Here is a 12796-nt window from a genome sequence, read left to right as displayed (position 1 = left end):
TAGGTTTTGGTTGATATTGTTGATGAATGAAACAAATGAGCGAAAGTTGATTCTCAACTAAAAAAATTGAACCCAAATCTCAATTATTATTTTATCATATATTTCATTAGATTTGATTGATGGGCATTATATTGGGCCTCATGGGCCTTGTTAATTTTGGGCCAACCTCTGAGAAGGTGAGAATGGAAGAAATTCCATGAATGTCATTCCCTACTCTTACATGATATTTATTAGAAAGATTTTGTGCTGAAAAAAGGGGTTAGGTCACGGTAGAAAGACTCAGTCTCCCAAACCCAAACATTTCTAAGCTCACTTCTCAAAATCTGAAATCAAACGTTTTCTATCATCAATCAAACATGGCTTCAACTTCCCAAATTGTTATGTTCCTACGCAATTGCAAGACAACTAACATTACTGCTACTCAAGCATTACATTTATCAAGGATTAGACGAAACATTCCTTGTTGATTTGATCATAAATATCATGCATTTAATGCATAAATTAAATCCTATCTCATACTTTCATAAATAATATTGAAGAGGGTACATGATTTCATTTAGGTCAGGTTGTAAAATTGAAATTTTATATCAAATACAAATACTTTTCAGTATGCAATAAAAAAAAAAAAAATTGAATACGATGGGTTACTTTTACCCAAAGCTTAACTCAAGTCAACCAACATATCTATACATCCATGGTTTATACAATATTCCAATGAGTCTAATGAACATCATCAATAATGAAACATTCAAAACAGTCTAACCAGAAGCATAACACAAAACTGTTTAAGAAACATGCATCTAGTTTGAGTTCATCGATTTGTTCTCAAACACCACGGGATTCAGTACCTATGAACCTCTGCTACATATCACCTAAATACATGACAGTATAAAAGGAGAAAGAGAAGAAAAAAGGCTTACATCTCCGTATACCAAAAAAGTCATGGTTGAAGCCAAAGAATACCCCTGATAGTCCCATAACGGTTGTCTGCTTCAAGAGAAGTTTTAACAAACAATCTTCTATGGATCATTTTGCAATATGATGACCCATCAAACTTGTCTTTTGCCTTCCATACTCCGATACCACATACCACTGTGACCGCAACTAAAATTTAACATGTGTTGAATGAATCAAAGTCTTCCATTGTAATTTTATGATGTCAATTTTTCTTCATAATGTGCATGTTCAAGCATAGGTAGCAATCTAGACACCACATTTTGCAACATGATGTAATTTATTGACCTATTGTTTCTATCTACGTTCGATTTTAACATTAATGTAATATCTTGAGATTCCAAGTTTTCACTTAACAGTTTATTCCAAAAGTCACTGTCTTCATTGGTGTTTGCTTTCATCATAAGTTCTAGTACTTTTTCTAGGGTTGCAACACTCCTACCAGCACCACAACCCATGGCTGTAGCAGCACCCACAGCATTGGCAATAGTTAGTGCATCAACGGTTGGCAAATTGTGTATATAACCATAAGCAATTGCTGCTACAAAGCTATCTCCACACCCAACAGTATCGACAACATTCACCTAATTCACAAGCAAGATGAGCTTCATTTAGCAATAAGCACTTCGGTAAAAAGGAAGATTCAAGATACATTACCATATATTTCAAGCATTTTGACTTCGTTAAGTTTCTAAGCAAAAGTTAGAGCAAGCACAATTAACATCATTTGAAGCATTTATGGAGAGAACATAACTTGTCGTCATACCATTTTGAGTAATAAAATGCATATCGAGACAACCACAACAAAGCAACTCTGAGTATTACATTTGTTGGTCGTTTTCCCTTTTGTATTGCCCGAGTCATCTTTGTTTAGTTTGTTTGGATGATTTTGTTATTTTTTTATTTTGCTCTTAGTATAATACTCTTCTATTTCGAGGCTTTGAGCATTAGTCTCATTTATTATTAATAAAGAGGCTCGTCTCCATTTCAAAAAAGAAAGAAAGAATATCATTGTTTGAATTTTTCTATTCTACAGTTGGAAATTTAGAATCGATTAACATCACACCAAAGTGAGACTTGGTTTCTTGTTTGCTATTATGTTTCTTTGTGGGCTTCCATTTCGAAGACTTTTTGCAACTGCTTTATAAGCATTATTTTGCATGGTTGGAGGCCCTCTTTTAGAAGGGTTATCTCTTTTGTGGGCTTGGTTTCTTGTATGTCTGTACTTGTATTTTTTTCATTTTTTCACACAAAAGGAGTTACTAATGAAAAAAAAAAAAGCAAAAACATATATTAACAATCAAATCGACAGGTATGGATAGTATGTATATGGACAAGTTGAAAACAGCCAAACTTGTCCACAACAAGAACAAAGAAGATGAACTACACGGTGCACTGCAACACTCTAATGAACATGTCCACAACCAAAAGTCACAAATAATTCAAGGAGACATCAAGAAAATAAGCTGGAAAATAAAGTTGAGGGATTGGATGGAAGCATATGGAACATTACTCTAATACCTTGAATGCAGGTGCACAAGAGATGCTCGTCTTAGTTATCAAAATTGAACCTCTTGAACCCATTTTGACAATAACCCACTTTGTACGCACACCTTTCTTTAGCAACTCGTTACCTGCTAATATTGGATCCTGTATGCCTGTCAAGGACTCAGCCTGCAAAATGAAACAGACACTGGATTAGGCAGAATTCGGCTGATAGTTGACAGAAACAGAACCGGAGATACTCGATGACGGCAGCTTAAACGGCAGCGGCAACGGCACAGTCCAGTGGCCGCCACGGCTGTGATATTATGGTTTCCTACTTGTTGTTATCCATGATAGCTAGGGTTTTTTGATACCATATAAAAATTAATTAAAGAAGAAGAAAGAATAATACTGGGTATACATGGAAAACCCTAGTTTAGAGAGAAAACAACCGGTACAAGTCTTTTGTATATTTTTCTTATTATCAAAAGAATACAAGGGTGGAATATTTTTCAGGCCATCATGAACCTTGACAAAAAAAGAAACTAACCAAGAGTATAAAGATTACACAAATATCCTTAGTACAATTATTTTCGACAATTATAAATATATATTTATGATATAAATTGCTTACCATAGACTAGATGAAGGCATCTTTTTTGACATGCTTACATTGCAACTGAATAAAGGTTATATTTAAATAAATTAAGAAGTCTACCTCATCAGAAGTTAGAAGCAGAGCATCACTCATCCTCAAGAAATGGTTTAAAGCACTTCTTTCATCAGGAGTACCAACAGACAAGCTCTTTCCACGTGGTCCAGGATCAAAAAAGATCGATGTTCCAACCTCCAACGCGTAATCCACAATTGAAGTAATAAGGTTAGGGGAGAGCTCATCAAAGCCATAACCGTTACAAAACAGGACCTTCGACCGTCTAACATTAATTTTAACTCCTTCTGACAGTTGAGTAATCCAACTGAAAGCAGGCTCCTTAGAGAAATCAGCTCGACTGAAAGAAAAGAGAAGAAAAGCCTCAACAAAAACCAATAACAAGCACTACAAATGATTTGATTTCTTTTTCTTTTTTTTCCATTTATGCAAGGGGCAGGAATGGGCTGGTCGTGCAAATGTTATGTGAGATTAATTAGAATATGTAGAAGTAACCTAAACAACCATAATTATCCCAAAAGAATACCACAAAAATGAAGTAATGTAGAATAGCAGAAGGAAGAATCGTGTCAACAAGGATGTAGATTTTTTTAACACAAAAGAAAACATATTTTAAATTCACTTAAATGCAATTCTTTTTTCTTTTCTTTTCTTCTTTTGGCTTGTACCTGCAAAAACCATGTCTTTGTAAGGGATCCACCAGAACCCAACAGAGAAGAGTCTCACAGGTGGTCTTCGACCTAACTCCACAACTAGCATCACTCATTCTAACTGTAGAAATTCCTTCCTCATGAAGTACATCAAGAAGAAATTGGCCATAGATTTCATTTCCCACATGACCAATTGTCGCACAACAAAGTCCCAATCTAGCTGCCGCTATTGCCATATTGCAGTTGCCGCCAGCTTCCCAGTAACACTGGCATACAGAACCATATACTCAAGTTAAGTTGATTAATATAAGTAATGAAGACTATAATAATGTATTTTTTTAGAACTATTGAAAGCAATTAACACCAACACAAGCTTACATGGAAACCCGAGAATTGGGAGAAAAACCACAATATATTTAGTTTTATTATTTTATGATGATTTAGAAAGGTACAATGAGAGAGCTTAAATAGAATACACAAGGGCATAAGAAAAAAAGGAAAAAAAGATTTATGGTAAGCTTTCCATAAATAAAATTTTCACAATTACCCTAAAGGCCAAGCCCACCAAATCTAACACTCCCCCTCAAGTTAGGACGTAAACATCAATGAAGCCCAACTTGCTAACACCAAAGTCAAATTTTATCTGAGAAGCCCCTTGGTGAGAACATCGGCAACCTATTGACTCGGAGGGACGTACAGAATGATATGCTCCCACTGTCAAGTCTTTCTTTGATGAAATGTTTAGTTTTATCACGTTGAACTAGGTTGTTAGGAATACTAATAGCAGCTTTATAATCATAAAAGAGCTTTAATGGAGTCTCACATTCCTGATGAAGATCAAACGGGACTTTTTGAAGTCAAATTTCCTCACATTCCCAAACTCATAGCTTTGTATTTAACCTCAACACTGCTCCTGCCCATGACACTTTTGCTTCTTACTCCTCCAAGTTACAAGATTGCCCCAAACAAAGGTACAATAACCGGAGGTAGACTTTTTGTCAACAGATCCTACCTATTCGGAGTCAGTATATACCTCAATGGTCTTTCTATCTGTCTTTCTAAACATCAACGCTTTACTAGGTGTCATTTTCAAGAATCTCATAATTTTGTTGACAGATTTCATGTGCTCCTCATTGGAAGCCTACATAAACTAGCTGACAACACTCACAACAAAAGAAAAATCAGGACGAGTATGGGGTAAGTAAATCAAATTACCCACGAGACGCTAATGTTGTTCTTTATTAACTGAAACTTGATCATCAGAGTTTCCTAGTTTACAGTTGAATTCAATAGGAGTGTTAGCAGAACAACATCCCAACGTACCTGTCTCAATTAGCAGATCAAGGAAATATTTCAGATTTCCCAAATCCTTGATTTCAAATTCATCACCCATTCTCTGCTTGAGTTGATTGATTCCTGCCTGATCATCTCCAAACACTTTTGTAAATAAAGTGTGCTCAGAGTGTCCCTAATTGTACTCTTGGAACTTGACAAGGGTAGTGAATCTGTCAAACCATGCTCTGGGTGACTGTTTCAGGCCATATAGGGATTTTTGGAGTTCACAAACCTGCTGACCAAACTGAGCTTCGAATCTAGGCGGGGGCTCATGTAGATTTTCTCCACTAGGTCTCAGTTTAGAAATGCATTCTTAACATCCAGCTAGTATAGAGGCCAATCTTTGTTCACAACAACATATAGCAGGACTCTAACAGTATTCATCTTAGCAACAGGAGAAAAGTTTCTGAACAATCAACACCATAGGTGTGAATAAAATCCCTTTGCAACTAACCTTGCATTGTGTCTGTCAAGAGTTCCATTAGCTTTGTATTTGAGAGAGAACACCCATTTGCATCCCACAGTTTTGTGTCCCTCGGGTAGAGCACAAATCTCTCAAGTTCAATTATTTTCAAGAGCTCTTCCATGACAACATTCTTCCATTTAGAACACTCCAAAGCAGTGTAGATAGTTTTTGGTATAATGGTAGAGTCCAGGCTTGCTATAAAAGCTAGAAAATGTGGAGAGAGATTATCATAGGAAACATAGTTGCAAATAGGATGTTTAGTGCAAGACTTGGTACCTTTTCTCAGAGCAAAGAAATGTCAAGTGAGGGATCATACTCATCAATTTTCCCTGTATGGACCTATTCAACTTCATTATTACTGGTTCCTGCTCTTACCTCAATCTCATCACCATTGTTCTTTTCTTCCACATTTTCAAGAACAACATCAAACTTGTTATTCTCACTCATCTTATTATTAGTACAATAGGGTTTTCCATACCTTATTATTAGTCCCCCCTACTAGTCAGCCGCTCCACTTTAATAACCCGAGGTAGACTGGTAGGGGGGACTAAACTTCCTTTCTAAGATTCCTTATGTAATACGTTTCCAAGGAACTTGGTTTATGGGTAGAACTATAGGATTAAGGTCGAAATCAAACATGGTACTAGGAGTAGGTTCGAGAAGTTCTAAGGTGCTGTTAAGACTCTTCACTTACACTCTCCTCTGAAGATGGCTAACAGGAAAGTAGGGTTAGCCCTCACGGAAAGTAACATCCATAGTAACAAAGTATTTTCCTAGACGATGGATGAAAACATTAATAACCGCACTATGAAGGGGATACCAAACAAATACACAAGCCTGAGCCTGAGGGGTAAATTTGGTTTGATTAGAGCCGAAAGTGTGGATATAAGCAGTACACCCAAACACACGAAAGGGAACCTCATAGATTAGACGAGTAGTAGGATATGACTCTTTAAGACAATCTAAGGGAGTCTGAAGGTGGAGGATACGAGAAGACATTCTATTGATTAAATAAGCTACTATATGAATCGCATCTCCCCACAGGTATGAAGGAAGAGAAGTAGATAGCATAAAGAAGTGGGCTACTTCCAGAAGATGACGGTTCTCAGCCACCCTATTTTGTTGAGAAGTGTAGGCGCACGAGTTTTAGTGAACAATCCTCTCAGAGGCCAAGAATTCACTAAGGTTATGTTTCTCTAACGTGGGCACGTCCTGAGTTATGTTTCTCGTTGGAGGATCGTTTCTTACCTCCTGGGGACGACCGTGGAGTTTCCAACATTGATCCATGGTGTGCCATTGTTTCTAGCAGTGCTCACAATGAGTACGTGTCTGTGTCCTGTCGTGTCCGGACGAATCTGTGTCCTCCAAGTGTCCGACACCGATACCACCTCTAATATGAAGTGTCCGTGCTTCTTAGATGAAGAGTAATTTTGCCCATTTAATTTCTCACCTAGAAAATTCCTTGTAGAGGATCCCAAAGAGCCAATTATGTAATTCGAAGGAAAATTAAGGAACGAAGTTACTAGGTTCTTGGAATACATCAGCAACTCAATTGGTTTGGAATGCACCGTAGACTTGCCTGCTTCAATGTCTGATTTGTTATGGGGTTGGCCATTCCCGTTACCATAGAAAAACGGTTGCTGTAAAGAGTGGGTCCTTGCTGTCAGATTGGACAAATTTATGATAGAGGGTTGCTGTTCGGAGAGGCTGCAGCTGACTGGAAGGGTCTAACGATTAGAAAGCTGACGACGTGTAGAAGGGACTAGGCTGGACGGTGAGATGAAACGACGTTGGCACGTGGGCCCATGCGTCAAACAGAGGCAGCGTGTGAGGCAATTTCTAGTCAGACGGTGGCATGTACGACTACGAGGCTACTCCCATTGGGTAGATAGACGGTCTGAAGGTTTTGGAGCAATTTTTCCATGGCGGCGACAACGGTGGCGGCGGTGGCAGATTCAGGTTTGATCTAGGTTTCTCCTAGGTTGGTTTCTAGGGTTTAGTTATTGCTTAGCTCTGAACTACATTGAAAGCAATTGACACCAACACAAGGCTTACGTGGAAACTCGAAAACCAGGAGAAAAACAACGATATTTTTAGTTTTATTATTTTCTGATGATTTACAAATGTACAATTTGGGAACTTAAATAGAATACACAAGAGCATAAAAAAAAAGGAAAAAAAGATTTATGGTAAGCTTTTCATAAATAAATTTTCCATAATTACCTCAGGGGCCAACCCACCAAATCTAACCAGAACACAACACTAAATAGCAAAAAACGTGTGTGCTTGGCCAAGAAAAACTTGAAATTGAGACTGTGAAACATATTTTTATTTTTTTGCAAAGGTATTGTAATAAATGCTGGGGTGGAGATTTGAACCCGGGAACTCTTGTCCACAGGAATATACAAGTGTCAGTTGAGCTAAGCTCATGTTGGCGACTGTGAAACATATTAGTAGCTATTTTAAGCCTCATCTATAAAAGTCAGCTCACAGCCCTTGGGAAACATTTATTACTCTTTCCAATTAAATTGGCTATTGGTCAAGTATGATCATGTTAAACTGTGTCAACTTTACATGAACTTTTCTTTGACCCAAAGAAATTTTCCAATTGCCCCTACACTTTGCCTTCGTATCTCATAGACCATGCCTGCCTGATTAAATCAGAATTTGCAAAGTTCATTGAGCAACCCATACATCATTGCAAGTATAATCTGCTATTCCCACTTTTTCTGTTTTTATGGATTCTGGTGTCCTGTAGGTTAGATGTGCTATATCCAATAATTAGTTTATGACGGGTCAATACCGAGTCTTTGAAAACCAACCTTCGTACCGAGCCAATACCTGGTAGAATTAGGATTATGTACAATATTTCCAGATAGAAAATGCATGAAATGGATGGGAAACCATTTTGTAACTATTGAAGAAGCATAGCAAGGAACATAAAGAAATATGCAGTAGACAATAGTTTAAGGTAAAGCTTGTATGTTGTATAAAGAAAATTTTTAAACAATATTGATGAAACAATGAAGAGATATATGATCAGAAGTAGAGAGAATAGTGATGCAGTAATTTGTAATAGTGATGCAGTAATTGCAAAGCGTAGGAATTTTTATGAATAATACTTCTGATGATGATGATTTTATTAATGAGAAGAGAAGTCTTTTTATAGACTGGAAGTTTACCAAAGTGGTTAGAAGTGATGAGTTAGATTTTTATGACTAACTCAAGATACACAGGATTTAACTAAAGAATAACTAATCTTAAGATACAAGAAAGATAATTCAAGATACTCAAGAATTAGCTAAAGAACTTAAAGAAACATCAAGAAAGGAGGATGTTCTACATTAAATAGAGTTATCTAAAATTTAAAACCATTGGTTCTATTTCAGTTCAAGAACCATCCTAGGATTGCGTCAGAGAAACCTGCAACCAAATCCCTTTTAAAATGACTCTGTTGTTTATCTTCAAACTTGGAATTTTGGTTCATCGAAAGAAACTTTCAAAAAAGCTAACCCCTGCATTTCGTGTTCCCAACTAAAAAAGAAAACTAAAGAAGAAAGAAAAAGCTAACCCACGCAGGTCAAGAGTGAGTTGAAGACTTATTATTTGGAAAATTTCTCCATGTTTAACGTGAGAGACTTTACTCAGTTTGAAATAGCTTTGAAGGTAGCCTTAACGCCGTAACTAGATGTAGGAGTAGAGACATAGTATATGGCTTTAAACCAAGAGCATCACTAGTAGAACTAGCCACAGCTTCTCTGACACATGTACTTTCACCATAGATTCACTAAACTGAATTCCTCATCAGGAAGGGAGATGTTGAAGGACAATAAGGCTACAGCTAAAGTGAGTCATTACAAGAAAGTGGCACTAGAGAGAAGGCCTACCCTTTTACAGGAAAGCCTCCTCAGCTTTTTTTATTCTAACCTATGAAGTCGTGGTCAAAGAGCTTCTTGAGTGGGGTTTCCTTTTTCGATGATAGCATGCAATGGTCCTCTCTTTTCGCTTGGTAAAGAAAGGGTTACAAAACCCTAGGCAGCAAATAGGACTGCTATTCTAGCGAAATAGATAGCTATCCCTATCAACTACAAAAGGTAAAAAGGTTTGGTCTAGAGTCCTGAGGAATTACATCTGACCACTCTCTTTTCAACATTGTCACAGCAACATTGTCTATGGTATGAAAAGATTCAACCTTAATTCACTGAATTGTTTACACAATCAGTTTAAAACCCATCTGTTAAACCTCCAATTGCAAATGTATATGCTAAAAGGGGCAAGAAAGACAAGGGCAAGGAAAAGTAGTTATTTTAGCAGTTATTTTATTTCAATTCTATATTGTGTGTTAGGGAGTTATGAGTTTTTATCTTCCTTTCTCAGCTTTGTGGTTATACATGTATGAGTTGTTTTGAAAAACAGCGTGTGTGTTTTTGTGAATTTAGTATGGAGAGATTGTGACCCTCTCCAATTGGTCATGGTTGATAGGTTGTACATTCTCACTAGAGAACTATAAGTAAATAAAGGACTCCCATCACCATCGTGCACTAAGAAAAATTCTACACTCTCCAGTCTCTACAAGCGCGGAGACTGGAGATAGGATGTGACCCTCTCCAATTGATCATGGTTTATAGGTTGTAAATTCTCACTAGAGAACTCTAAGAAAATAAAGGATGCCCATCACCATCGTGCACTAAGAAAAAGTCTTCCCTCTCCAGTCTCCAGTCTCTACAAGCCTTAAATAATGATCCAGCACTTCAATTGATGTATTGAATAATAACACAAGTGAAATTATCTAAGTGCCAAAAAGTACACCAGCATCCATTTATATAGGCTGTCAAAACAACATGGGGGGAAAACAGGGGCTCCTTGTAAACCTAGCCTAACTGAGTATCGGCTTATAATAAAGCTGTTAGATACAACTAAGAAGGGCAAAACGTCAGAGCAAAGAACTATCCAACTTAAACAAGAAACACCACAGAGAAGTACAAGAACACAAGAACAAGCTAAAAACAATATCCCTGCATCATCAATATACATGAAATTACAATAACATTTGTTTAACATTTTCCTTACTATAACGACACCTCAATAGAGGTTTCAGAGGATGGCTTGGAATTAACAGAATGCAAGAATTTTCAGCAACAAGTAGAGATCCATAGAAGTTATAATCCATCACATCAGTTTTTTCCTTTTCACAATTATAATTTAAAATTCTCACGTCCGTAAATACCTTATACAATTAAGAAAAAAAGCAATAACCTCACACAAATTGCCCATCAAATTCAGTTAAAGTTAGACACTCGAATTCATGTAAACTCAAAATAACATTAAAAAAATGAGTCAAACTAAATGTTAGCAAGACTACAAAACTACAAACCAAACATCAGCTAAAATCCTCATCCACACAAACCGCAATTCATTGAAATGATAACGTTAATGGGGCAGCAGCATTAACAAACCTTTTCAGGAGGCGAGGAGGACAACCGCTCCATATAAGCCCGCCGTTCATCATCATTTTCTGGAGGTAAACTAGGAACATTAAGCACGATATCCACGCAAAGATTTCCAAGAGTAGCAACATCAATATCCTTCGAACTCGAACTCCTGAATTTAGGAATCGCAACGCACTCATTCGAGAAATTGAAAGAGTTGGGATAATGCTTAGGCTCCGATACTTGAAGCTTCTTGCAACAGAGAAAACCCCGAGTGGGTTTTGAAGGAATTGAAGGATGAAGCCCCAAATTGGGCCGAAAGGGTCTAGGAAAAGGAAGTCCAGTGAAACAATGGAGTGAAGATTGGAAAGAAATGGCGGATAGCGGCATTCGGACAAAGGTTGAAGACGATTAGAGAAGAAAATTAGCGAAATGGGTATGTGGTTATTTATTAAGCAATAAGATGAGAAAGAAGAAGAAACGGTGGGAATTTCAAGCTCTGCATATGAAAAAACCAGTAAAAAAAATGATTCAAGAAATGGTGGGTTCTTTGGGAATTTATTCCTATGGCCACTCAAAGCTTCATTTTCCAAATGGGTAATGCAGAGTGAAAGGGACTCTCTTACAAAAGTTGCTGTTGGATTGTTTATTGTTCAAAAGAGTTCTGCTTATTGGCAATGGCGAGAGCCAAGAGCCAACATTCCTTTTGCCCTCAATCCAATCCAACGGAGCAGTATCATATATTTTTCTTCTCTTTTCTGTTTTCTCTTTCTTGGTTCATTTTCCTATCACACTCCCAGTTTATCTTCGCATCCACTACGTTTACTACACAATTTATCTAACTTTGCATTATTCAAGTTATTTCTTTTATTTTTTTCAATTCTATTACGATCATAATTTTAAATTTTCCTTCAAATTTGATGATTTTAATATTAATTTGAAGGATAAATTGATATTTCTATTAAAAATCCACGAAGCATAAAAAATAAAAACAATAAACAACAAAATATTTAATAATATAAGCATCATATAAAAGTAGATTCTAACTAAGGTGAAAGATTCGAATCATTTTTATATGATTATTGTACTAAAAAAATCAAATTCTATCTGATTGATGTGTTAGAGAGAATATAAGAATATTTTCAAGTACACAAAAACATAGTAAATTAGGAAAATATGTCCTTTGTTGAAAAACAAAAACATTATTCTTATACTTTTTTCCCTTGGAAAAAGAGAAAAAAAGGTATTTGCTTCCTAGTGGGTTATCAACTTAGGCTATTTAGTGGTTGCTTATAGACTTCACCTACTTATGATATTTACCAAATTAGAATTACATTTGGTTGGATGAATTCTATACCTTTTACAACTTTTTCTAATATCAACTTGTGAGTAAAGAAAACAAAAACTAATTAGTTAAGCATAACCCTTTGGAACACCGATTAAAAATTAGTAGAGTCGGTTGTTACCGTGCACTTCATTCCCTTTAATAGTAGTTATTGTTCTGGAATAGAATGAATGAATTAATAGCTTTGGAATAGAACGAAGGAAAAAAAACCCTAAACCCTAAATATTAGCTTTGGAATAGAATGAAGGAAAAAAAAACACACAACACAATTCATTAATTTACGTATAGACTTTATTTAGTTGTTATGTGTTATCTTATTCGTTTTAATAGTAGTTATTGTTCTTCTACATTTCCAACATTACTTTTCCTCTCAACCGATGCATTTTTTCTTTAGAAGTCTTCGACGAAATATTTATCACCAGTAAACTTCTAATTCAGATTGCTTCAATTATATCTCATCAA

General features: G+C 36.3%; 1 protein-coding gene across 1 annotated transcript; it reads right to left on the bottom strand.

Annotated features, from left to right (window-relative positions):
• Window positions 1-630: 630 nt before the first annotated feature.
• LOC101205833 (fructokinase-1) lies at window positions 631-11781 on the bottom strand. The gene is made up of 5 exons (XM_004146939.3): window positions 11017-11781; window positions 3778-4025; window positions 3158-3449; window positions 2476-2628; window positions 631-1538 (listed from the first exon to the last, which is right to left on the bottom strand). Exons 1-5 carry the CDS (start codon window positions 11377-11379, stop codon window positions 1152-1154), a joined length of 1443 nt encoding a protein of 480 aa, XP_004146987.1. The 5' UTR covers window positions 11380-11781; the 3' UTR covers window positions 631-1151.
• Between the last annotated feature and the right edge of the window lie 1015 nt (window positions 11782-12796).

This window comes from Cucumis sativus, chromosome 7 (genome assembly GCF_000004075.3).
Source record: "Cucumis sativus cultivar 9930 chromosome 7, Cucumber_9930_V3, whole genome shotgun sequence".
In the NCBI taxonomy this organism is placed as follows: domain Eukaryota; kingdom Viridiplantae; phylum Streptophyta; class Magnoliopsida; order Cucurbitales; family Cucurbitaceae; genus Cucumis; species Cucumis sativus.
Note: the sequence above shows the minus strand (reverse complement) of the source record. Positions and strands in the feature narration are given on the sequence as shown.

Excerpts from the sequence above, each read along its gene's own strand:
- LOC101205833 (XM_004146939.3), bottom strand. The coding sequence starts at position 11,379 with ATGCCGCTATCCGCCATTTCTTTCCAATCTTCACTCCATTGTTTCACT. Across the intron at positions 3,450-3,777 it reads CAAAGACATGGTTTTTGCAG|TCGAGCTGATTTCTCTAAGG; the intron begins GTACAAGCCAAA and ends CTTTTCTTTCAG. Across the intron at positions 1,539-2,475 it reads CTTGTGCACCTGCATTCAAG|GTGAATGTTGTCGATACTGT; the intron begins GTATTAGAGTAA and ends CTTGTGAATTAG.